At 43.3% G+C, this 27716-nt stretch overlaps 2 protein-coding genes across 4 annotated transcripts in view; one reads left to right on the forward strand and one right to left on the reverse strand.

Annotated features, from left to right (window-relative positions):
- Positions 1–17279, reverse strand: part of LOC307024895 (uncharacterized protein) — a 119716-nt gene extending 102437 nt beyond the window's left edge. The window contains exons 1-3 of one of the 3 annotated variants that reach the window (XR_013804022.1): positions 11791–17279; positions 11132–11352; positions 9442–10986 (exon numbers count right to left, since the gene is read on the reverse strand). Coding sequence is in view for 1 of the 3 variants with exons in the window: in XM_079659360.1 (XP_079515486.1) it covers positions 11232–11352; positions 11791–13460 (1791 nt within the window). In the remaining 2 variants the exon portion in view is untranslated. Of the gene's footprint in view, positions 1–9441; positions 11353–11790 lie in introns of those variants that run through there. The other 2 variants (XR_013804021.1, XM_079659360.1) reach the window with 2 other exon arrangements.
- shroom3 (shroom family member 3) overlaps positions 1–26253 on the forward strand; it is a 104978-nt gene extending 78725 nt beyond the window's left edge. Inside the window, exons 5-23 of the mRNA XM_079659932.1 lie at positions 870–925; positions 1079–1523; positions 1738–2016; positions 2456–2852; positions 2973–3106; positions 3201–3347; positions 4225–4715; positions 6591–6818; positions 6986–7181; positions 9115–9427; positions 17286–17359; positions 18309–18400; positions 18944–19670; positions 19788–20016; positions 20426–20565; positions 21009–21102; positions 21443–21608; positions 22761–22882; positions 24334–26253. Of these exons, the coding sequence (XP_079516058.1) occupies positions 870–925; positions 1079–1523; positions 1738–2016; positions 2456–2852; positions 2973–3106; positions 3201–3347; positions 4225–4715; positions 6591–6818; positions 6986–7181; positions 9115–9427; positions 17286–17359; positions 18309–18400; positions 18944–19670; positions 19788–20016; positions 20426–20565; positions 21009–21102; positions 21443–21608; positions 22761–22882; positions 24334–24726 (4723 nt within the window). The 3' untranslated portion in view covers positions 24727–26253. The remainder of the gene's footprint in view (positions 1–869; positions 926–1078; positions 1524–1737; positions 2017–2455; positions 2853–2972; positions 3107–3200; positions 3348–4224; positions 4716–6590; positions 6819–6985; positions 7182–9114; positions 9428–17285; positions 17360–18308; positions 18401–18943; positions 19671–19787; positions 20017–20425; positions 20566–21008; positions 21103–21442; positions 21609–22760; positions 22883–24333) is intronic.
- Positions 26254–27716: the final 1463 nt, after the last annotated feature.

The raw sequence follows: 27716 nt of genomic DNA on the forward strand, positions 1-27716 counted from the left end.
GGTGTTTGTAAAGTACTAGTTAAAGGTGGGGTAGGTAATTGTGGAGAAACCAGCTCGAGTGCGCTAGAATTTGAAAATACACAGCCGGAAAAAATCTGCCACTTCCTTACAGAGCCCCTCCTCCAACACACACGAACGCGCACATGACCAATGAGGGGCACGAGATAAGTTTGTGCACAGATGGAAGGCTGACAGGCAGGTAGGACATCCAGTTATTTTAGCCGGGCCGGCTCAGATGATTGGTCGTGCTTTTTACAGTACTACGGCTTCCACAGATGACATTTTTGTATGGATTTTTTGTCAAAGCACTTAAGATATTCATTGCTATCGGGATGTTAAGAGCATTCCATGGAATATAACAAAAAGTTTATCTCGAGCCGGTTTCTCAAACTTACCTACCCCACCTTTAAACAAACAACAACCTCTGTAAATGACATTGCAATTACTTGTACAATTTAATACATTATGAAATATTCTAAGATACATTACATTGCCTATTACGCTACAGTATAGTAAAAATGCAATATATGATACAATGATATTAACACATTACACTATGATACAATTAGGATATCATGATACGATAAAAAACATCTGGCAACAATATGTTGCTATCCTATAAAACTATACAATAGATAGTCTGCAATAAAATGCTATGATTAAATGCATTTGGATCAAATCAATACAACACAATGCAATATGCTAGGCTATGTTACCATTCTCTACGATCCAGTATAACACAATACATTATAGAATTGCCCTGTAAGGTACAATATGATATAAAACAGTTAGTATAAATTGTTGTTTTAAAATACTTGTGTAAAATGAACTTCCACTATAATGAATTGTGTTTTATATATTTTATTCAGGTCTCTGCAGAAAGGTTCCTGGCATCACTCCAGTGGCCCTGTAGCATCAACTGCAGGTACTGTATATATCAATTCTATCTCCATGATTGTACACTTTTTTAATCTGCTCTAGCAATTAAAGGTTGCTAAAAAGCCCCAAATACAGAGATCTGCTATCTTCTTCCCCTGAATGACCCCCAACAACACTGACTCGGTTCCTCTGGTTGCAGCTAAATGCTCGTACGGGGCCGAGGGCCACCTCCACACCGTGATAGAGAAGAGTCCGGAGAGCAGCCCCACCATAAAGCCCCGGCAGGGTGGAGGCTTTCCCAGCCCCACCTCCTGTCCTGGCCCTACCTCTGGACATGCAGGCCCCGGCCCCCAGCTCATTGTGCCCACAGGGATACAACATGTCCCCCACCATCAGCCCCTCAATGCAAAGATACCCAGTCCTATCCAGGGGCCGGGCTCCTTGGGAGGCTACCCTGCCCCCACCCAGCAGCAGCAGGGCATTGAGGGGAGAGAGGAAGGAACAACCGAGGGACGGGAGGAAAGAAGGAGATCAGCTACAGAAAACGGATACCAAAACAACCCTTCTTCTTTACTGTACTCCTATCCCGTTTCTTCAACAGCTTCCTGCACTCAGCCCAGGCCTCGAGCACAACAGGCAGACAGGTAATACTATACTTTTGACAAAAAGCTGTGCTTTTAGTGTCATTACTTCCTACCAGTAGCTGTAGCAGTTGTGTAGCTTAGTGTGTAGTTCGTTCCCAAGAGTCATACTTAAATAAAATAATTGCTAAATGCACAACTTCATGCAATTTGTTGGTGTTTCCGATTCTATAATATTCTATTCTATAATGCTAACTCAGTCTTCTACCTTTATCAGGCCTCACCAGGACGAGTCTTACTCTGAACTCTACAGACCCTACATGAAAACAGCTAGAGATCCATCAGAGGAACACACAACCCGCCATGGACCTCATGGTCAAAGCTTCCAAGGGTCCCAAATTCAAACAAGCAAGAGACCCCACAGCTTAGTGTTCCAGGAAGAGAACCAGGATTTCAATATTCCCCACATCCAATCGGCCGCTGGACACAGGGCCCCATCCTCAGAAGAATGGAGGGACCCCTGCATACCTGTCCAGTCGAGGCGAGACAGGAGAAGGTAAAGTATTGAGGAATTACTTTTGGTGACTGAAACCAGAGTCCTTCATTGATCTGCCAGACTTCTTTAGGTCAGAATTCTAGTTAGAGTATGTGGTCCATAGGAGGCTTCCAGATTGAGATATCTTTGCAGAAAACCAAAAGCATGCTCAAGGATTGTAATGTTTTAACTATTGAGGCTTTTTTTTTCTTCATTAAACTCATGCACTAACATCATGCTACTAGGCACCACAACCAGATACAGCCACAACAACACAATAGCATACCCTATTTTCGCCACATTTCTATCTATAACTGCCGCTACCTGACGGTTAATGGCTATTTTGTTCATTCAATGCTTGTATGTTTTTTATGTATCAGGCAAAATCAATAAATATCAGAAATGATTTTCCCTCCTGTACTTTTCCTCAATGGTTTCTTCCTATCGCCCTACCCTACAGATCAATGGACCAGACCAGTACTCTTTCAGAGCCAGTGACATCACCTAGGCTCGCACAGGGACAGGTTCTTCCTACCCACACACCTGCTCCCCTCTCCTGCCCCCCCCCTTTTCCCAGTCACCTCAGTGACTGGGACCACCGAGAGCAGGACAAAGACAGAGAACACCCACTGACCCGTCTGGAGATTGCCCTTGCTGAGGTCCAGCGAGGCTCTAGCCCCAACAGTGTCATCTCTGCAGGTAGCCATGGCAACAGCAGCGTTGGCGATGGCAGCCAGGGAGCTGTACGCAGCCTCTCTGTCCTGGAGAAGGTCAGTCGCTTTGAGCGTCGGGAACGCACCGGGAAGCAGCGCAGTCACAGCACCACCACCGCACAGGACAAAGCCTCACATCTGAGGGTAACTCAAACCAAGCTGTGATTTGGTCACCAATTCAGCATGACTCTCAAATTGGAAGTTCTTGACCCTTGTTGGCTGTGACACTGTTTCACTGCTTGATTTTTTATGATTTTGAATTAGATGACTGAGAAGGGTCGTAACTCCCCATGTGGACCAGATGACCTCAGAAATATGCTGGAGAGAAGCAACAGCAGGACTAAAGCCCACCGGACTCTGAGCTACAGAGGAGGCAGCTGTGAACACCCAAAATACAGGTAATTGATACAACTATATATATATATAGTTACTATAATTGATCACAATACATATTAGTAATAATTTATGACAAGTTCCCACCCTACCATGTAGGACCCCAGCAGATCCCAGTTCAGCCCTCCAGAGGAGCCGCAGCACCTTCCAGCTTGAATCCAGAGAGGTCGAAAGCAGTAAAGAATTCCCCTGCACACAGGACATCCAGGACATACTGGGCCCCATGGGGGACACGTCCTTCAACAGGTCAGTCTTACACAGATCATAGTCCTTTTTACAAGTTAGCATCACCAAAAAAGGACGAGGGGTTCCCAACCTTTATTGTGCCAAGGACCGGCAGATACATTACAAAAAAAATGGCGGTTGTCAATTTTAACTGATTTTAATATTTACTCACCAGCAGGTAGCAACAGAGACTAATTGTATGTAACAGCCTGAAGAAATACTAGAACAATATGAATCCAAAACATATTAACAACGTTTAGAACTGGTGTTTTTCGGAAAAACGGAAAACCAAAAAAACAACGTTATTCAGTTTTTAAACGAAAACGGGAAAACAGATAAATCCACATTTTGGTTTTGTTTGTATGATTTACGGATAATCCAGTGAATGCTGGGAAAATGAGGATAAGGCGCATTATGAAGGAGATGTCCAGTCGCCAGGGTGTGGATAGGATAGTGTCGTTCGTTCCGGTGCACACACACATCTTGCGCCTTGGTGACCGGACATCTCCTTCATAAAACGAGTAATAAGGGGAATAATCGGGCAGTTCGATATGTGTAGAGGTGTGTGTGTGTGTGTGTGTATGTGTGTGTGCGTGCGTGCGTGCGTGCGTGCGTGCGTGCGTGCGTGCGTGTGTGTGTGGAGGTGTGTGTGTAGAGCTGTGTGTAACACGTAGCACAGATCAGAGTCCTTTTTACAAGTTAGCATCACCAAAAAACTAAGAGTCGTCCTACAGGTCAGGGTCCTTTAACGTCTCAGAGTTCTTCAACAGGTCAGGGTCCTCCTACAGGTCAGAGTCCTTCAACAGGTCAGGGTCTTACAATAGTTCAGGATCCTCCAGCAGGTCAGATTCTTCTAATCAGTATCATAAGTCTCACACAGGAAACTTGTCTCTATCAGATCTTACAGGGACTCTTTGAAAGATGCCCAGTCTAAGGTCCTGGGTTCCACCTCCTTCAGAAGGAGAGACCTGAGCTCTTCAATCAGCCCTACACCTCCTCCAGCTCCCCCTCCCACAGCTCCTCCTCCCGTCTCCTTCTCTATCACCAATCAGACTCAACATGTCTCTGCCAAGAACCACTCGCTGGAGAAGAAAGGTCCAAAAACCATGCCCAAACCACAGGGTGTCGTCATGGCACCACAGCTGCTCCCCCTGGTCACTTCCCTTCACACTCCGAAGGAGCGGCATGTGGTCAACCCGGAAAGCAGAGGCCCGAGCCCCCCTGCCCTCCCCAATGTCCCACCAGTTGGTCCTCCTGGTCTGACGAGAATCTGCGGCCGCAAACGTCTGAATTTAGACCAAAAGAAGCGATCATACTCGGAGCCAGAGAACATGAATGAGGTCGGGGTCTCAGATGCTGAGACTGCTGCCCTCTTCAGGCGTGGAGGAGGTAAGTGAAGCAGATTTAAAAGTAACTATTGCTCGACATGCCTCATGGTGTTGACAACACTCTAGGGCAGCGGTTTTCAAAGTGTGAGGCGCGCCTCCCCTGGGGGGCGCCAGAGAGCTTCAGGGGAGGCGCAGCGTGAGACACAAAAGAACTGTAAAGTGACACTTGCCCACTTGTGGCTGTCTGTGGAGACCGAGTTCCCCCACCTCGCCAAAAAGGCTGTAAAAGTGCTCATTCCCTTCACCTCCACCTACCTGTGTGAGTGCAGGTTTTCCGCATTGACTTTGATCAAAAGCAAGTACCGGTCAAGCCTGCAGCCAGAGGATGATCTGCGTTTATTCCTCTGTGCATCAAAGACGCAGACTCATTGTTCCCACTAAAGTAGGGGTGAGTGTAATAGGGAGGCAAAGTTGACGTTCAGTGTGTTACCGGGAGCATATAAGGATTTATCCACCATGTTGAAAATGTAAAAAAAAAGATGTCTTGAGAACACGGCGTGCGGAAATATACGGGTCGTGCTGCAGATAGATGTGCCTGTCCTCGGTAAGAAGGTGTCGGCGACTGACATGCAAGGAAGAACGGCTGTCCACAGGCTGTTCCAACTTTAACAACTGTATTAACTTCCAGGGTAGTGAATTGAACATGCAATTGTAATTGGGTGTGTGGTATATTTTCATGCACGGACACGCATGTTCCACAACACACAAACTGAACAACACTCAATTTTCCGATCGCTACCAGCGTCCTTGCGATCTTGTTATAATAACAAGTGCACGTTACTGATGCAATATGGTTGAGACCATTCGGGCTTATTCTAGAGGGGTGCAAGGAATAGTCCAAGTAGTGGGGGACCTTTATACAATATGTTTAATACATAAAAATAAAAAGGTTTAAAAAAGTTATTGTTTAATGTTTTAAGGAGGTGACGCTACTCAGCCAATCAAATCGGTGCAGTCAGCACGATAGATTCAAACACACACAGAGACAGGACAAGAGGAGAGAAACAGTCGGAGTAATTTCAAATGGCGGAAGGTAGACAGCGAAAACAGAGCATTTAATTACATTTTCTCTTACTGGACCTCTTTGAAATGCAATTGAATACCCCTGCATTATAGCAACAACAACAATAATAATAATAATAATAATAATAATAATAACAGCAATAATAATTGGGAGGGGGGGCGCGGCTGTTCTTATGCTCTCTGAGGGGAGGCTCACCTACCCACACTTTGAAAACCCCTGCTCTAGGGGCTTGGTTTAGAGAGGCATATAGTTATCTGTTGCATTGTCAGAAACTTAGCTAGGTTTTTGCACAAACTAGCCAAACGTTGGTTAAAAAGTAATAACTGGATGAGTCAAGCATTTGGTTTCCAGAAATGATATACTTATTCTGCTAAATTAGGGTTGCTAAGAGTTGACATCAGTGGTAACCTAGCTGCAGCAATAGCTCTATACCCACAGTTTAGTTTTAAGATTCAGATTTATTTGTTATCTTATGTATAAAGTGTTATTGTACGGCTGCTATGTGTTGACAATGTTCAGCATCAATGCATTTAATAAGATTGGCTTTTTATTTCATATTGGACAAAAACAAATATTAAAATAATTTAATATTGTACCTAATAAAGGTTTACTTCTGGAAACGTTATTGAATACTAAGTTTAGCAAAGACTGAGCCCAGCCCTAAGGAGAACCAATGTCTTTGTTGGTAAATGCTGTTTATAAATATATATATATATATATATAGATATGTTTATATCTATATATATATATATACAGTATAACATCTATATAATATACATTATATTTAACAGATACATATATCATGTAGTATCCGCATGTGACTGACCATGCGCTCTGATCTTCTGTCGTCAGATACCAGCTTGGCAGACCGTCGGAGGATGTTTGAGCTGGAGGCAAATCGAGTCGGGGGCGGGCTTCTGCAAAATGCCACTTCAAGGCCCGACTTGCAACAGCTTCAGCACGACGCTCTGGCTGATTACATGGAGAGGAACAGAAGCGTGAAAAGAGACAAGGGAGGACAGAGAAGTGGACTGAGGCCTCGGAGTGCTTATCTACAGCCTGAAAACAGCAACCATACAGGTGGGTTGGGGTAGGAAGTGAAGTAGAATGAGGATTTAGGGGTGGTGGATGGATTAAGGATAGACGGTCGGTAGATGAAGAAAATATTGAATTGATAGACCAACCTTTGTGTTCTTGATTGTTTTTCCCTTCTTATCTTCTTCCTCTCTTTCCCTCCATCTCTACAGCGTCCTCCTGTCAATCAGACACCCGCAGTCTCTCCCCAACCTCCAGCCTGCTCTCCCTCCAGGACTCTGTTGCAGATCGAAGCTTCTCCTCCTGCTCCGCCCTCCCTCCTAGAGAGGACCTGTGGAGCCTCCAGTCCAACCTCTTCTACCCGGGCAGGGTGACCACTCCAAGGCCAGCATTGCACTCATCTACTGGGTAATATAAACCAGGGGTTTCCAACCTTTATTGTGCCAAGGACCGGCAGATACATTAAAAAAAAATGGCGGTTGTCAATTTTAACTGATTTTAATATTTACTCACCAGCAGGTAGCAACAGACTAATTGTATGTAACAGCCTGAACAAATACTAGAACAATATGAATCCAAAACATATTAACAACTTTTAGAACCGGTGTTTTTCGGAAAAACAGAAAACCAAAAAAACGACGTTATTCAGTTTTTAAACGGAAACGGGAAAAAAGATAAATCAACGTTTTGGTTTTGTTTGTATGATTTACGGATAATCCAGTGAATGCTGGGAAAATGAGGATAAGGCGCATTATGAAGGAGATGTCTGGTCGCCAGGGTGTGTGTGTGTGTGTGTGTGTGTGTGTGTGTGTGTGTGTGTGTGTGTGTGTGTGTGTGTGTGTGTGTGTGTGTGTGTGTGTGTGTGTGTGTGTGTGTGTGTGTGTGTGTGTGTGTGTGTGTGTGTGTGTGTGTGTGTGTGTGTGTGTGTGTGTGTGTGTAGAGGTGTGTGTAACACGTAGCAGCTTGCAGTCACTCTTAAGCTGTTCTGAATAAGGTAAACACAGTGAAGGCGGTGCGTAAAAAGGCACAGCTCTCTGCGCGCTGGTGCTGCACTTCTCAGAGGTGGAATTACATGTCCCGCTGCCTCCTGATGCTGCAGCCATTTCATGAAGTGAAGGAGGCTTTCCTTCTATAAAACAGCTGTGTGTAGCAGATACTGTGAGAGTCCCGGGCATGAATTCATAGATCAAGGCAGACTGGTTTACAGACTCTCCTGTTTTGCCAATCCGGTGCTTAAATAGCTCTACACCCCTGGCCGACATGTCTTTAAAATGAAGTCTGAGTTTGAAATATATCTCAAATAATGTATGCACTGCCATTTCCCCACGTAAACATAACAGTCTGCAATGAAACGGTTGTCTCCTGTGTGCTCCTCTTCCTACTTGGCTCACCGGTAACTTTCTCGTGCACACGAGAGGCTGAGACCTTCAAGGCTGAGCCGCCGAATCCCTCGGAACACCATGAAAGCCATTTTCAACTGTTTTCTGGTGAAAGTTTAACTAGGCTACTGGATTAAATAATATGACTGGTATAGGTGCGAAAATTAAACTATTTTTATATATTTATAATTCTGCAATTATTACGATAAACTCACAGCTATTTCGCGGCCTGGCAGTAACACCCGGGGGTTGGGAACCCCTGATATAAACCATACCAGCTGCATTTAACATCAATCTTTTACCATGCCAGCAATGAGGCTTGTTTGTTTTGGCCTTTCAGGTGGAGGGCTATCCCTGTGGTCCAGACTAAAATACAGTATCTCAACAACATGGACTGCTATGAACGACTTCAGACCTCCAGCAGTTCAAAGTGTTCAATAATTCAGTGACAAACTAAACTTCTGTTGTTAAACTTGTACAGTATTACAATTGATGAACTCCTTCCAAGTCCAAGTCACTTTATTTTCAATTTCTCTGTGTGTGTGATACAAACAGGGAGACCAAAGTGCTATTTTCACTGTTCCCAAGAATAAGGATGTATAACAATATATACATATATGTATGTATATATAAATACTTACACGCACATCTGAACAACCTCTTAAATATATATATATATATATATATATATATATATATATATATACACACACATACTGCACATACTCATACAGATATGTAGACATATGCACACATTATGAGTTAGAAATAAAAAAAATTCTCGTCTGGTAGACTTAAACGGATTCATATAATGTCAATGAATGAATGAATATATAATAATAATAATAAATTATATTTCTATAGCGCTTTTCTTGAACCCAAAGACGTTTTACATTTGGGAGGGAGGGTAGACAAACAAAAAAAACAAAAAAAATGACAAAGTTCATGGTTTCTTCTCCCAGTGCTCCTTCTGACTCCCTCCCTGAGCTCCAGCACGGGTTCCTCCAGGACGGGCTCCTCCAGGGTTTCCCTCCTGAAGCAGGGCTCAGGAGACAGACCTCCAGCAGCAGAGACCTGCAGCAGTCTGCCTCAGAGCACCCCCTCCACCTGGGCCTGTCCCAGCAGCTGAACGGGGCTCTGCAGAGGGCTGGCTCCGCTCGAGGCTCTGGGAGGTCAGCCTCCACTGAGGACCTACTGGGGAGGTCTGAGGAGAGACAGATGACTCCTCAACACTGCCGCTCACGCTCCTCCCCTACAGCCCAGAGACTCCATCAGGTAACACTGCACTCCTACTCATAATCCATTTCAAATGATCACTATCGTTGTTGCGAGTTGCAAGTTAGCAGGAAAAATATTTGCCCTATTATAATATAACCAAAAAATTAAATAATCATAATATGAAATGATTTGTTGATGAGTGTAGTTATTTCCATTGTCTGCTACTTAGTACTTTTACTCCACTACATCTATTTAATACCTTTAGTTACTTTACAGATGTGGATGAATGATGTGAAATATAATCAAGTGTTAAATCAGACTTTAGTTCCACCTGGAGTAAATCCACAAGCTACCCTGCAGTATACAAAGTCATTCAAACTAGCTGCACCTTTAGCAGCTTTGAGAACACTTTCATGATCAATCATTATAAAACATATCATATATATTATTCTGAAATGGACCAATCTGCACAATGACTACTTTTACTGTCGCTACTTTCACTATATTTTGATGATAATACTTTTCTACTTTTACTTGAGGAACATTTTGAATGCAGGACTTTTACTGTAACAGAGTATTCCTACACTCTGGTACTTCTACTTTTACTCAAGTACAAGATCTGAGTACTTCTTCAGCCTCTGGTAGTTGTTGATAATGCCAGTATTAGGTGTTGGCTGGTTGTTGGTGCAGACGGTTACTCTGGAGTTAAAGTGCCTGATAGAGATGTGCCTGTGTGGCTGCTTCAATGAGTTTAGAAGTGAATCTGTGCACACATGAAAATGTTATGGCCTCAATAAATTCAAAGCCCTTTTAAAAGTTTATAAATCAGGTTTGATGAATGCTTTAGAAAGGACAAGTTCGAACTGGCCAACACCTTTTTGAGGTTAGTCAGCGTTTGCATTACCAAGTGCCTTACTGCAACTAGCACGTGGAGAAATAGGAACCTTCTCTCATGTGTTTCCTGGAGAATGCCCCAACATAATACTGAGATTTTCACCAAATAATCCTGGCAATAACTATCTTCTTTCTTTGTCATAGGGCCTACTTGTGAATGTCTATTAGTACATGTTTGACAATATGTGATTTATTACAATGTGTTCATAGTCCAGTGGGGTGCCTGTTTGATTTAACCCTGTGCTTCCTGTTCTCTTCCCTCGGGCTAAATTGTCACTTAGGTTCCAGTATTTCCGCTCAATAAGGCGTTTATAGTTATGTATGATAGTTGTATCCTCTGTTTGGTATCCGTATGTCCGATAAAGTTCTTATAGAGATTACTTAGTCAACATGTCTACTTTCCCATTTCCTTCTGCCGTTACAAGAGCAGGGACCCCTAGGAAGGACATTTCAAATTCCATACAATGTAAGTGTGGGTTAAAATGTTAAATTACATACACAAGAACCTGCCTGTATCAGCAAAAAAAGTAGCCCCTAAATAATTGCTCTGATATTTCCAACATCACATGCAGCAGAAATTCCATATTTCGCAATATGAACGAAAGTGAAACATAATTGTGTTAACCCCCAATGATTAAGATCCATAATTTAATGTATTCATCCTCGTTCCATCGTTCAACTGAATGTCCTGAAGTCGGGCCAGCAGTTTTTCCTCACTCCTGCTAACAGACAAACAGACACACAAAGCAAGAGGAAAATCTAGTCAACTTCTTGGCATAGTTAATACAAAAAAAACGGTAAATATTGCTTCAAAAAATAGTATAATGTTTAATAAGGACACAATAAAGGTGTACCAGTATGCTGTACATTTTTTTGGCCACCTATTGGTCCAAAATGAAATATCCTACTCAAATGGAGTAAAGAATGGATGTAGACATTCCCGGCCCTCATGGTATATCCAGTTAATTCATGACATGTTGCCGTTAAGGGACATTAGGCGCAGAGGCACACAGGAAATACCCAGAGTATTCAAAGTTTCCTGTGAGGTGCCAGAGAGCCGGTGGCTGGGCGCTGTCCGATGTGGATGACTGCAAAGATAACACACATAAGTTGTCACGGTTTGTGAAACAAGCAGGACCCAAATGCAGATATAAACTGACAATTCCTTTATTTCAAGGCTATGATATATATATATATATATATATATATATATATATATATATATATATATATATATATATATATATATACACAATGACAAAACAGAACACTCACCGCAGAACTAGTCATGGAACAAGACGAACCGACAAAGACAGACAGAAAACCCAGAACTTAAATAAACACAAGACTAATCACACAACACGACACAGGTGAGGAGGGAGGAGAAAACACAGGGGCCCAGGGGAACATAATCAGACAATTAGACACACCAGGGAAACTAATGACAAGAGGAAAAACACAGGGAAAAGGACCAGACAATAACCCAGAGGAAAACATGACAGGGAAAACAGCAAAAACACCCAAACCTCCAAAAAAACGAAGTCCAGCAGGGTGGGTGGAAGGGGTCTCGAGGACGGGTCTCGGGCGGACGGCCCGGGGGCAAGGCAGAGACCAAGGTGGGGAACTCGGGCGGACGGCCCGAGGGCAAGGCAGAGTTCAAAAAGGGGAACTCGGGCGGATGGCCCGGGGGCAAGGCAGAGTTCGAGGAGGGGGTCTCGGGCGGACGGCCCGGGGGCAAGGCAGAGTTCGAGGAGGGGTGAAGACAACAGCGGGCGAACTCAGGGGACCGGGCCCGAGGGCAAAGACCGGACAGCTCCGTAGGCCGGGCAGGAGCCGGTGTCGGCAAGATCCCCCACGGAAGAGGACACAGGGCCGGCAGGACCCCCGGCAGGAGAGCAGTCGGCGGAACTTCCAACGGCACGGGACATAGGGTTGGCAGGACCCCCGGCAGAAGAGTAGTCTGCGGGACCTCCAACGTGACAAGACATGCAGTTGGCAGGACCCCCGGGAGAAGAGTAGTCTGCGGGACCTCCAACGGCACAGGACATGGGGTTGGCAGGACCCCCGGCAGAAAGGCAGTCTGCGGGACCTCCAACGACACTTGAGTGGGTTGGTTCGCCAACAGAACACGGGGAGCTGGCGTCGGACGGACAGCCAACAGGACACGGACAGCTGACGTCTGACGGACAGCCAACAGGAGACGATGTGCAGGAGTCGGCCGGTATGCCGACAGGACTTGGGGAACTGGCGTCGGACGGACAGCCATCAGGACACGGGGAGCTGGCATCGGACGGACAGCCAAGCGGAGACGAGGTGCTGGAGTCGGCCGGTACGCCGACAGGACTCGGGGAGCTGGCGTCGGACGGACAACCAGTCCTATAGCCGAAACTGGAGTCGGGACCATGGTTTCTGGGGCCGGTTCAGTAACCGGAACCATGGCTGCTGGGGCCTGTTCTGGAGCCCGAACCATGGCTGCTGGGGTCGGAACTGGGGCCGGGACCATGGCTATAAGGTCCGGTTCTGGAGCCGGAAACATTGCTGTAAGGTACGGTTCTGGAGCCGGAAACATGGCTGTAAAGTCCGGTTCTGGAGCCGGAAACATGGCTGTGTGGGCCGGCACTGGAGCCGGAAACATGGCTGTAAGGTCCGGTTCTGGAGCCGGCAACATGGCTGTGTGGGCCGGCTCTGGAGCCGGCAACATGGCTGTGTGGGCCGGCTCTGGAGCCGGCAACATGGCTGTGTGGGCCGGCTCTGGAGCCGGCAACATGGCTGTAAGGTCCGGTTCTGGAGCCGGAAACATGGCTGTAGGGGTTCGGGCTGCTAGCCTGCCCTTGCGACTCCTTCTCTTCGCAGCCGCCTGAATACTCCGTGGACCTCCATAAGCCAGACGAGTTCCATCATACGACTCCTGAACAGGAGCAGGAACTGGGGAAGAAGCAGGGGTTGACTCCGGGCGGAACACACCGAGACGTTTGTAGTCAGCAGGCTGGAAATCACACACTGAGAGAAAGTTCAAAATCCAGCCAGGTAAGAATTTCACCAAGTCTGGCTTCTCCATAACCAACCGGTGAAATTCTACCAGAGCGGCCTCCTTCTGTCGAACACTGGACGCAACCTTCCACCAATCAACGCAGCAAGCCAGATAAAAGGTAAAATGCTGCAATTCTACCTCAAACGGATCATCTGCTGGGTCCATTTTTGGTCTGTTCGTACTATCACGGTTTGTGAAACAAGCAGGACCCGAATGCAGATATAAACTGAAACTTCCTTTATTTCAAGGCTATGATATATATATACAATGACAAAACAGAACACTCACCGCAGAACTAGTCATGGAACAAGACGAACCCACAAAGACAGACAGAAAACCCAGAACTTAAATAAACACAAGACTAATCACACAACAAGACACAGGTGAGGAGGGAGGAGAAAACACAGGGGCCCAGGTGAACATAATCAGACAATTAGACACACCGGGGAAACTAATGACAAGAGGAAAACACAGGGAAAAGGACCAGACAATAACCCAAAGGAAAACATGACAGGGAAAACAGCAAAAACACCCAAACCTACAAAACTATAAACGTGACATAACATGAGAATCGTGACATAAGTTCATCATACACACGTCTACAGAGTTTTTAAAGAATGCAGTAAAAGGATGAATTGCTCATCTATCTGCTTCAGTGATCAGAGCATGCTGTGCCACATAAACATAATTACACGTCAGTCGGACAAACAGACACTCTGTCCTCTAACTTTGGACCCCGTCCACACAGAGACGAAACGGGTTGTATCCGCTACATTTCTCTATCGTATAGAACAGCGGTTTTCAAAGTGTGAGGCGCGCCTCCCCTGGGGGGCGCCAGAGAGCTTCAGGGGAGGTGCAGTGTGAGAAAAAAATAACGAGAAACAGTGAAATCTAGCTAGTTCACTAAAGCTAACTTTATACGAGCGGCAACATGGATCGATTTTTAGTGAAGTTACCAAAAGTGAAAGAGGAGACAGCGTCTGGCGGAAAACGCCAGCTTTGTTTTGAAATAAAAGTTGTGGCTCATCGGACATTTATGAGAGAAAATCCCTAATGTCCGAGTGCAAGTGAATGCAGCACAAGGCGCGAGCCTTGTAATCCCTCCCCCGGCCCTGGCGCGAGCAAGGAAATGTGATTGGCGGCGATTTCATTTGAACGGGACGGCGCATTCGGACCCCAAGTACTGAAGGAATTAGGTATTTGCGGTCTACAATGACAGAGAAGAGCCTGTCAAGTTTGGCTGCACTCAGCATTGAATCAAAACGCACCATAGCTTTAAATCTTAATAACTTTGTGTGGCGTTTTGCTGAACAACATGTTAATCGCCCCATTCAGCTGTTATAAGCATGCCAAATTGATGCTCTGCTCACGGATGAGTTGATGAGCATACAAACTGTTAAGATGGTGACCTTACGTGTGTAAATATATTTTTTTCTTTGTGGGGGTCTGCCCCCAAAAAACTGTTTTAAGTCCTGAGAAAGTCAAATAAGTTGGTGTGTAAAACTGCACTGCCCAGCCAAAAGAAAGTAACCACTTTGATTTAACTAGGCCAGTAGGTAAGGGCATTCCACTGGATAATAATACCCCTGCATTATAGCAACAACAACAATAATAATAATAATAATAATAATAATAGCAATAATAATTGGGAGGGGGGGCGCGGCTGTTCTTATATTCTCTGAGGGGAGGCTCACCTTCCCAGACTTTGAAAACCCCTGGTATAGAACATAGAAACATTTAGTTCATCCACACGAGGCCGACACGGAAACGTGGATAACGATAACGGCTCCCAAGGTGGGTAGATCTGCGGACGAAACGCTTGCGGCTCCGTGTGTACGCCCTATACGATCATTTCCTGGTAACTATGACGCCATAGCCCCGCCTCTCCATACCTCTCCTGCTCACCCCCGCGTCACCCCGTCATTGCTGATGTGTTTCGCCAACAACAATGGCGCATCACAGGGTTGCGTTAGTGCTCCAGACGCTACTGACCATGATACAGATGTTAGTACAAAATCTACAGCTCCTCTACCACAACCATCACTAACAAGTGGACATGGAGAACTACATGAACTACATGTTGCTAAATCCACCGCGGAGAATTACCAGAAGGGGAACCAGGCAACCATGGCAACCATGCTCAGGGGGGCTTATTCGCTGCTTTTGGTGTATTTTGTGGCGGAAGTACAGCGCCACTTAAAGGCCCGGCATATGTACTACAGCGCCTCCAGCGGGACGAGCGGTCTCCTGTGGATGGACACGTTTCTTGAGCTGATTACGATTACTTTTTTGACATCGAATTCAGTTTGTTTTCGTCTCCGTGTAGACGGGGCCTTAAACAATACATCTCACTGCAGCCTAAGGCTCTGATGTTTTTAATTAAGAAGTCTTTGAACATACCAGCAAGAACCATTTTGGAGGCTGTTTACTAACCATACAACTCACTGCTTTGGTGTATGTTTTACCACACTGTGGAATATGTATGCCCAATTTTAAGATTTTAAATACTCAATGTAGGAAACAACCTTATTGTACTAAAGTCAAAGTAAAAGTGTAGGAATACTCTGTTACAAGTATAAGTCCTGCATTCAAAATATTACTCAAATAAAAGTACAAAAGCATCATCATCAAAATATTACCGAAGTAGTCATTGTGAAGATTGGTCCATTTCAGAATAATATATATATGTTTTATAATGATTGATCATGAAAGTGTTCTCAAAGCTGGTAAAGGTGCAGCTAGTTTGAATGACTTTGTATACTGCAGGGTAGCTTGTGAATTTACTCCAGGTGGAACTAAAGTCTGATTTAACACTTGATTATATTTCACATCATTCATCCACATCTGTAAAGTAACTAAAGGTATTAGATACATGTAGTGGAATAGAAGTACACCATTTACTTCTGAATTGTAATGGGGTAGAAGTACAAAGTCTCAAAAAGTTCTAGTATCTCAAAATTGTACTTGAGTAAATGTACTTAGTTACTTGACACCAGTGGTTTTGGTTTGAGCACCGAAGCTACTGACAGCTCTGACTCAGGAGCATCAGACTCCAGTTTAGTGTGTGGTGAGGTCTGTGGTCCCTCAGGGATCGCAGGGGCCACTACCGGGATTTTGACATTTTGACGTAAGAGACACAGAAGCAACAACTTGTTTAGAGCAGCAGGTGCGTAAGGTTTATATATTTTTTTAAAACACATAATTAAAAACAATAATTTGGTACTATTAACTGTACAATTAAACAAAGGTAAACAATAAAGTTCCAGGAACAAATTAATATCAGGGCACCCGGGGACCTAGTGGTTAAGACACATCCCTTCTGAATGCAATAATTATTGTTCAACTCAAGCCACAGACCTCTGCTGCTCATTGTCACCCTCTTTCTCCTGCTTAACTCTCCTGTTGCAATCGAGCTCACGTTTTAGCACAGACTCTAGAAAGTGCCCAGCCAACAACCACAACCTGTTGGAGTTATTTTTATATTTATTACAACCATAAAAAAAACCTTATCAAAAGCCCATTGTTATTATACCATAAAGGTGAGGGGAAAGAATGGAGACATTACAGATGCTTTTCTTTATTTATGTCTGCACTAAACTACTCTCATGATGACTATAACAGTATAACAATGCTCTTAAGCTATTGAAGTATTCAAATGAAGGTGATAACAAGACAAAGATTGCACATGGTTTTTAAAATGCAATAGGATAAGATCAAACATTACTGATTCTGGGGGGTTTACAATGGTAATGACTCACCTTGTGTGTGTGTGTGTGTGTGTGTGTGTGTGTGTGTGTGTGTGTGTGTGTGTGTGTGTGTGTGTGTGTGTGTGTGTGTGTGTGTGTGTGTGTGTGTGTGTGTGTGTGTGTGTGTGTGTGTGTGTGTGTGTGTGTGTGTGTGTGTGTGTGTGTGTGTGTGTGTGTGTGTGTGTGTGTGTGTGTGTGTGTGTGTGTGTGTGTGTGTGTGTGTGTGTGTGTGTGTGTGTTGCAGGACCCCGCAGGTGACGGCAGGATGTTGGGGGTCTGTTATCCTGAACCTGGACGCCCCTCTCTGGCTGAGGACAGGTAGTCATATGATCGTGAACAAACAGCTGATGGTTCTAATCCCTCACCTGCCCCTCCCTGTCATCTCATTTATCATGTTTCTCAGATCAGTAAATGTTGGGCAGTCATGATCTTTATTTCTGCTGATCCAAAACTAATTCTATGAAGTCATCTATGAAAACAAGTGGGTTTAAGCTAGGAATGTATATTCTCAGGATCATTTTTCTAAGTGTTTGCTTTTGTAACCCTCATTGTGGCCATCATGTACCTCATGTATCTCTCTTAATAGAGATATTAAAATATACTGCGAAGAAAACCCAAATGTATTTAGTTCTATTTAGAATGTGTGGCTGTGGTCCACTCCAGCCTCTTGAGAGGAGTGAAGAAGGGAGGAACTGAGGAATCTAATGAAGCAGAGAAAACTCCCTGACACGGAGAAAGAAAAATAAACAAGTCCAGCGACATAATTCACTTGAAACTCTCAAATATGTTCCCCCTATAAATGTGAAGGTCAAAGATCATTTCAGGAATGTGAATGCCCTCTGAGCTGAAGAAATAAGAAAGTGACAATTCTAATACACAACACTTCTAAAACTTTAGATGTATTCCTTTCCAACCTGTCAGCGCCCCTCACAGACTGTGCCGGTCATTACAGCCAATCATAACCAAGCACACGCCTGAGTCTGTACAGATGAAGCTTACAAGCAGGAAGGAATGTGACCCGGACATATTATAACAATATCATTAGCATTTATTAGTTTTTCTCTAATATCTTTCTCCGGTATGGTTTGTTTTGAACTGTGTACAATGCTCTTAGATGTTCTTTTTGTTTTGTCTTTTTCTAAACCATATTCGATTGTTAAATGAAGTCAAATGTAATTCTGTGACACAGCAACAACAAAAATAAACATATTACCTTCATCATGTTCCCCCATTTATTTAATTATCTCTAAATGTGTCTGTCTTTCAGACCTGCAGTGGTCCAACTATCAGACGGACTCTTCTCTCTGCGAGGCTCCAGAAACAGTCTGAACTCCGTCCAGCCTGCAGGGCCCACACAAGGTGATTCAAAACATTCTGTTAACTGCATTTAAACTGAGAAGACAAATGTCTGAGCACACAGAGATGTCTCTCACATTTTGATGTTCTTCTAGTTTGGGGTCAAACTGTCATTTTAAAAAAATAGTTATGTTATTATTTCAGCAGTTACAAAGTGATACAATACTAAAACATTTAGGACAAAACAACAACACATAATAAAACCCACACAACAGACCAGACCAGACCAGGATAGAAAGAAATGAGAAAAAGAACAGTAACTCGTGTACTCATGTGTGAAAACTAATTCCGTTAGATTTATGCCCATAGTTATAACACTGAACCATTCCTCCCTCATGTATAGTGCTATTATATGGGGACCAGTTCCTAGTTTGAGATGAATCTATACCAAACACTTTCTTAATCTCGCTTCGAATTGACCCCCAAAAATATATAACTTTAAGGCACGACCGGATGTGATTTCTTTGAATCTGGAATCTTGAGCACATGGACATATGTGAGAGCACTGTGACTCCTCTCTGACTCTTCCTTGTGTTCTGATTCAAGACCCAGGCTCCTCCCACACTCCTGTCACTTGTAGGGAGCGACAGAGGCTCAGCGAGCGGCAGAGAGCCAGCAGCACCTCCACCTTGGCGGCCTCTGTGGGCCTGCCCTCCCCCCTCTCCCCCCCTGGAGCTCTGGACAGTGGCAGCGCTGAGTGGCATGCAAGTGAGCGGCTGAGCCAGGCCAACCTGGACGCCATCACCTTCCCCGGAACACTCAGCAATACGACCCTGGTGACGGACGGACAGAACAGACGCAGTTTCAGTAACTCCAGAGGATTAGAAGACACTGCGGGAGACATGTGTAGAGAGAGAGCGTCCAGTTTGGACATGATAGCAGGGTGTTCTGCAGAAAACAGCAAACAAGTTTCACCGGTGATGCCAACACACCTGCCCCATATCCAGCTGGCATCTTCACCAAACAGGAAGGACAGCGGAACCACTCCATCATCTCCGCTCCCATCCTACCATCCGTCCATCCCCCAGCACCTGTCCTCCCTTCGGATCTCTGAGTCCAGCCTCTTCAGCGACCAGCCGCAGCCGGTAGAGTCTACGCCAGGCCGACCGCTGGACGACTTTGATGAGGTTTTCCTTCAAAATCCTGACCCTCCATCACCACATATCAAAGAGGCAAGCCTCCTGGAGGACTTCCCTCCTCCTCCTCCTCCTCCTCCTCCTCCTCCTCCTCCCCTGGAGTTGGAGGAGGAAGCTGGACACCAGACTGTTGGGAGGTTTGTTGAAGAATGATTTTAAACCTCAATCTAAATATAATGATTATGGACCTTTTAGATTATTTTTTTACTGACTGAATTGATCAACTTTTTCTCTGTTCTCGTCCCTTTATTCAGTCCAAGCATGGAGTTCTTAAACAACTCCCTGCCCTCCCCTCCATTGTCACCTTCTTCCTCCTCAATTCCTCTGTCTGAACCCATCCTCCTTCCTACCCTGACGCCACAGCCCTCAACCTTCACCACATCCACCCAACCCTTGGACAGCCTCAGTCTGGAGTACCAGCACCTGCCCAGGAGGGAGAAGACCTGGGACGAGCTGCGAGTGGAGGCGCTGGCCCGGCAGCTGGTGAGTTCCTCCAGTCAGCACTTTGTTTGGATAAAGGATGCTGTACCTTCTATACTGCTGATTTCACTCATGCTTACTTCTGATAATACCTTTGTTTTTGTACATCTATTTCTGACTCTGTTTTACTTGGCTCAAGCTTTATTTGTTTTGTCCAAAATGATGACTCCAACGTTTGTCATCTTGTGTCCTCTGACTCCTTCTGTGTAGTAAAATTCACTCATTTTCAAACTTCCATTTTTATCCTTTATACATCCATGGTTTAAGTGCCGATGTCTTAGTTCTTCCGGTTTAGCATTAGTATTTAAACATTTTATTTGAGATAATGTACAGATACACTGCGCCTATGGATTGGTTTTACAGCATTTATCTGCTGGACACTTTATTATAACTCTCACTTCTTTGTTTCCAGGTTTTGCAGGATAGCTCTCTGGCGCCCCTCCTGGACACGTGGGGGGGTAAATCCACCGTAGAGTTTATGGAGGAGACTTTTCCAAACAGCAGATTGGTTGGTAACTCACTGTGGCAAGGCAGTGGCAGATTGGAGGACAGGTAATTCCCTCATTTGTTTTGCCTTTGTATATTCTTCTACTTGCCTGAGTTTTATTACTATCAAAACTCTTCTCTGTGTGAATGTTTCATTTATATTCCTGATCGTGAACTGATGAAAAAGAAAAATCTCACTGGTCACAGGCTTAAGTTTCAAAACAGGATTCATGTATTTATTATCCTCTCAAGAATGGAAGTAGTCCTCACATACAGAGCATCAACTAGTTCCTGAAAAGTGTCCTTCACATGCTGATATCCAAGAGAGGGAGTTACACAGTCACAAGATAGAGGAATATAGTTCAAGGTTCAAGGTTGTTTATTTAGTCATAATATAAAGCAGTATTCAAAGTATTCAAATTCAATGCCTTTGTTATCATTTGCACCTCCTTGAAAGAGTAGATTCAGTATTTTCCCAACAATTGTAATTTATGATGTTCCCTGCCTAGGATCCAAGATGGCGTCTGTGATCCTGCACAGAGCTCGGCTCCAGGGAAAGAGTCAGATCTGGATGAGCATGAGAAGGACCTGAACACCAAGAAGGTCTGAGGCTTCTCTCTTTTCATTATCAGAATAATAATTATCATAATTATATGAGCTATATCTATAATTATATAGATATAGCTCACAAAGTCTTTCATAATCATATATAATATAATAAAGATTATAAAAACAATTTGTATTATTCATATTCTTCTTATTGTTATTATTATAAATATGATATTATTGTTATTATTACTATAATAAATATTAGCTATTAAATATTACTATTATAGTTATGATTATAAAATGTATTCTTATTATTGATATTATACATATTAGCTTTTAACAATTATAATAAAGACTATAAAAACTATTATTAACTGTATGATTTGCTGAGCAGTTGGAGCTGTGTGAGGCTCTGCGGGGCAGCGTGGCGGCGCTGCGGCAGGAGAAGGAGGCGCTGAGTGAGGAGCAGAGGGGGCACCAGGAGCTGGGGGCCGGCGTGGAGACGCTGCTGCAGGGACACCTCAGACCCAACGAGAGGGACAAGTACAGCATGTTCATAGGTAAGCGGCTGACGCTCACTCTTAACAGAATGCATTTAACCCTTTAACTGCCAACACCACCATTTGGTAGAGCACACTTCGCGTCTTGATATCTTGTTGAAAAAAAAAGATTCAAAAGTTTAACTCCATCTGATTCAGTCAGCTCTACCCTTTGGTTGACATTTTATGCACAAAACAACCTCTAGATGTCACTGTGGTTCAAACAGAATGCCCTTCAGCTAGCTTCAACTGAGAAAGTTGGCAATGCTAAAAATCACTGCTGAAGAAATCACTCTTTTTGCTCAACTTTTGAAAGGTAAACATATCATTTTTGACATATTTTAGTGGCAGGGCACTGACTGAACATAATTAGATAACTTGATGCACAAAAAAAGTTTTAACAAGGGTGTAATTATCTTTTTGAAAATATGCTCAACCAATCGGTCGAATTGGCCTTTTATGGTAAGCTAGCAATATGACTTTTTCAGAGTTTCAGAGATGTTTTCCAATAAAATATGGTAAATAAATGGCTAGATTCATGGTAATATTACTAAATCTAGTACTGCCTTATGAGTCTCAGAGTGAAAGAGTGATAATAATTTATATAACACATTTAATGCATGGCATTCAGCCCAAAATTGCACACAGATGAGCAAGTTAGGCCAACACAGGATATGGACATGTACTGTTAGGCCAGTGGTTTCCTTCTAGGCCAATTCAGCATATACAGTAAGATGAGCAAGTATTTTTTTTTATCATGAAAAACACTTTACATGACTTTTTTTCCATTTTTTTTTTTTTACAATTATAATTTATTATCTTTTATGAATATATCTGGTTGTATATATTTCTCCTTTTCCATAAAAGAAACAAATGTATTTGAGTATGTGTTTTATTTGAGTTTGATGCATACCAATACTTTACTGTATATGATGATTACTTTTACCATAGAAGGCCAGCTCGACCATTTGGTAGAGGCTCATAAAGACAAAACTGTGTGGTCAGTCAAAAAAAAAAAATGTGGTTGTGCTTATTTGTGGCCCATTTGATAAGAAAATGCAAAAAAATAATTTTTCCATAGATTTTTTCTTGGTCCGGCAGTTAAAGGGAAGCCAGAAATATGTCAACATGCTGCCGTGGATCACAGTGTGAGTTGTGCTGCCTGTGTTCCAGGGGATCTGGAGAGGATGGTCAACCTGCTGCTGTCTCTGTGCAGCCGGCTGTCCAGGATCCACGGAGCTCTGCTGGCTCTGGAGAGAGAGGAGCAGACACAGGAGGACAGGGCCGGCGAGAGGGTGAGACAGGACGCTCTGTGACTCTCTGACTCTCTGACTCAGTGACTCAGTGACTCTGTGACTCTGTGACTCTCTGACTCAGTGACTCTCTGACTCAGTGACTCTGTGACTCTCTGACTCTCTTACTCAGTGACTCTCTGACTCAGTGACTCTGTGACTCCCTGACTCTCTGACTCAGTGACTCTCTGACTCAGTGACTCAGTGACTCTGTGACTCTCTGACTCAGTGACTCTCTGACTCAGTGACTCAGTGACTCTCTGACTCAGTGACTCTGTGACTCTCTGACTCTCTGACTCAGTGACTCAATGACTCAGTGACTCAGTGATTCAGTGACTAAGTGACTCTCTGACTCAGTGACTCTCTGACTCAGTGACTCTGTGACTCTGTGACTCTCTGACTCAGTGACTCTGCTTCAGTGACTCTCTGACTCAGTGACTCACTGACTCTCTGACTCAGTGACTCTGTGACTCAGTGACTATCTGACTCTGTGACTCAGTGACTCTCTGACTCAGTGACTCACTGACTCTCTGACTCAGTGACTCTGTGACTCAGTGACTATCTGACTCAGGGACTCAGTGACTCAGTGACTCTCTGACTCAGTGACTCTGTGACTCTCTGACTCAGTGACTCAGTGACTCTCTGACTCTCTGACTCAGTTAATCTGTGACTCAGTGACTCTGACTCAGTGACTCAGTGACTCTGTGACTCAGTGACTCTCTGACTCAGTGACTCAGTGACTCTCTGACTCAGTGACTCTGTGTCTCTGTGACCCTGTGACCCATGAGCCGGTATACCTTCCCATCCATGTGTATGCAGAGGATTCATGAGCTGGGTTTAATATCTCCTGTGACTTTGAAGAAATCTTTCATCAACAGAGTGGCCATTTGTTTATCAATCACTCCCCTTAAATTCTTGAAGATAAACTTTATTTTCTGCATGTCTCCATGACGATGGAAGTGCAGCATAATTTAAGTCCCGGCTTCCATTTATTTCAATTCAATAGATACCTTCATTTAGTATCATATATAAAACTCATGTTATTAAGGTTATTCATGAGGTTCATCTATATAAAAAGAGAGTGTGAAATGATTCTGATCATGGCTAGCCTGGATTGCAGTCTCAGTCCTGAATTGCATTATGGAATGGAGCCTTTTAAAAAAGAGATCTCTACTGGAGCAAGCATGCAGAATACCAGGACCCTGATACTGAACTTAATCAGAGTCTATGTTGGAGTTGGAAAAGCACAGTTTACCTGCTTTTAACTGCAGCATGGCTGAATATCCACTGTGCCAGTCCATCATGCCAGAGGACCAAATGGACTGCAGGTCCGAGAAGGACACTGCTGCTGTTTGAAATACAGATCCATGTTGCCATGAACAGTATCAAATATGAGTATCTATAACAAGATGTTGTGTCAGCTGACGTATATCTGGCTGTCTCCTCCTGTTCAGGACTGCCTCCATCACAAGCGCTCTCTGCTCCTCGCTCAGACCGAAGACGCCCGGGAGCTGAAGGACAACCTGGACCGGCGGCAGCGAGTGGTCCACAACATCGTGTCCAGCTACCTCACTGAGCCGCAGCTCCAAGACTACCAGCGCTTCGTCAGCACCAAACCATGCCTTCTGATTCGCCAGCGGCACCTGGACGAGCTCATCCGGCAGGGGGAGGAGCAGCTGACGCGATTAGCTGAGAGCCTGCCGCAGGAGCTGGCAGAGGCCCGCGGTTGGTCGAGAGGGTGTCTGTTCTCGTCATCTAGCATCGCCCACTGGTCCTCTGCTTATCAACCTGCTGTGATTCCAGGCCCCGCCCACTTAGTAAGGTCCACCACTGTGACTTCACTGTGATGTCACCGACAGTTACAAGTAGCAGGGTGGGAAGGATTGACTTTTGGCTCCATAAAGAGAAGGAGCTTTAATGAAGGAATAGTAAACAACTATGCAGACTTTACACATGAAGAATAAACTCCTTTAATGTGCCTCGTTCTATAAACACTTGACTGTATTTTAACCTCACCGAAACATCAGCAACCCAGCTGTGGCTCAACATGACTTTTTTCACATTTTTACAAGAAATGATTTAGATCAGAGAAAATGGGTCTCCCGAAAAATAAATTCTCATTTGCCTCTGAGGGTGTCTGAAGACCCGAAGGGATTTAATAAAACTAGCTATAATACTGCAGACTGATTCGACAACATTAGCACCCTGATATAAATGTAACATAAGAAAAGTCACGATCACTCAGGAATTGTCCTTACACCACCCTGACGGTGCTTTCAGGAACCTTATTCAGACGTTCTTCCAGGAACTTTTCCGTCAGTAAACTGGTGTTTTTTTAAGACAAAATATTATCATCATAAGATATCATTTGTCATCTTGTTAAATATTTAGGGATTTTCACAAAATCAGCCCAGTTTTTGCACATGTACAGTCAAAGTAAATGAACACCAAAATTGAAGGGGCACTGTTTTTATTTTACTGCTACGAGAAGAATCAAAGCTGAGTGTGCAGATCCTGAAGAGTAACTAATCACTGTCACATGCTAATGTAACACTGCTACTGTAACACTGTCTGCTACTGTAACTCTACAGAGTAACACTGTTAAATGTAACACTGCTACTGTAACACTGCTACTGTAACTCTACTGTAACACTGCTACTGTAACTCTACTGTAACACTGCTCCTGCATCGATAACTGTTGTTGCAGACCTTACACTGAATGATGTTTTCCTTGTGCCTCTTTAAACGCTGATGTGATGAAACATTTGATGTAAAAAATGGAGTTTGTATTCCAAAGATGTTCACAGGATGAGTAGTTTGCATCAACATTGTTTAATTTTGGATTTGATTTTATGTTTTTTTTTTTCCTGTTCAAAGTTTCAAGATTAGCAAGAGCCACAACTGAATCCCAAAAATCTTAAATTCTGAATAATTGCTTATTCAGTTTTTGATAAATTGGTCAGATATTTAATCCATAAAATACCAAGAATTTCTAAATTCCACAATTAACTATGCCAAAAACTATTTAACGCATATTATAAAAGAAAACAGAAAGGAAGCAACAATTAAACAATCAATGAAAATGCTGACAGATGTCCCTTAAATCGCCTGAATCCTTAAACTCGCTCAGTTTCAGCTGCTGAAACTACCATACATGAAAAATGAACGTTTTTTTGTATTATTGTATTTCATTAGTGCTGTTTGTTTGTATAATGTGAAATAAAGTAATGTTTAGTAATCTAGTTTTAAGTCCTGTTCTGATCAAACTGTCAGAGAAACACAGGCTGCACATTACAACGCTGTGGAATTCATTACTATTACTACTGCTATTACTTGTTTCATAAATAAGAAATTAAATACTTCATTTAAATGTCTTTCTTAAGTTTTTTTATTCAGTAAAGTATCAGCATCAACTCGGACTCTCTCAGTTACTGATCAGACAAGGAAACTCGTGGGATCATTCCTCATGTTTTCTTGAACTCTTCAAAGATGAAGGCTATAGCACATTTTAAAGGAGCACTACAGCAGTGTTGTGCTTCACTCATTTAAAGCTGGGGGGGCTTGATAGAAACAGATGGAAATGTAATGCAAGGTAGCAGAGGTGCAGATGTCCTTTCTGTGCACTGCCACTGTCTAAATGAATTCACTTTTTGTATTTATTTAATTATCCAGAAGTTTTCACTGTAAAAGGAAATGTTAATTTCCTCAGATTTCACAGAAAGTAGTGCTAATGTGGACGTGGCAGGGTCTTTCATAAATTCAAACTGTTATGATTGCATAAAAAGAAACTATGGCCGTGTCTTTTTACACAGTGACATTGTTTCTAAAAAATATATATACCACCTTGCTACAGTAAACTATTGGAATGATCTTTATCTTTGAAATGTGGTTCTCATGGATTGATTAGATGCTGGAACCAGGAACTAGTTATTGTGTGGTCATGAAAAACTTAAATAACAAAGAAAATTGGCACAACCAAAACGGTTTTATTTAGTTTTTATACTGTAAATGTTGCAAATCTCGGTTATTGTTATTTTGCCCAAGAAAAGGTGCAGACCTGAACAGTAAAAAATATACAGACATTTAAAAGACATATATTTAATAAATAGTGTAAAATGTTGCAACGCTTTAACTTCTCTTACTCTTTTAGGGACACTAACAAGTATTTCAAATTATCACAACAAAATCATATTTTGAGACCTTCATTTCACTGTTCTTTCTGGGACTCTGTTTTCCATAGAACACATCTCCCCACTCTTCTTCAGTTCAGTTCATCTGGGAAATCTGAATGTGGAGATTTGGGCACCACACTGCCTAAGCTGTTCTAACGTCTTTTATAAAATGGTTCCTAATACGTTTCATGAAATAAACACAGCAACAGACAACATGTATAAAGATGCAGATATTTATGTACATTTACCTCGATACCGCAATCATTTTGCAATAATTGTTTAAATCGTGTTTGCACTCTTCTTTGCTGGTACAGCCTTGTTTGTCTCGGTCGGGACAGGTGCGGCTCTCTAACAATCGAGGTTGCAGTCAGTGGAATTTGAACTCCCATTAAAGCAGAGAAATCATAGATTAGTTGGGGCTGCTAATACATTACAAGCATTATTTGAATCCTCCTGGCAGCATGTTTGTGTTAACTGTAGGTCCATGCTACATGTTTCTAACATGCTAACGCTACAAGCTAGCTGCTCAATTGCTTTGTGGGAATCAATAACGGTGCTAATTTCTGGTTTGCTTTATTTATTTATTTACATTACGTTGATGTTGTGACCTAATTGTTGCTGTTATAAGAGGGTCAAATTGCAGCCATGAATCTCCTGGGGGCGCT

Source organism: Notothenia rossii (assembly GCF_949606895.1).
Source record: "Notothenia rossii genome assembly, chromosome: 11".
Lineage (NCBI taxonomy): Eukaryota > Metazoa > Chordata > Actinopteri > Perciformes > Nototheniidae > Notothenia > Notothenia rossii.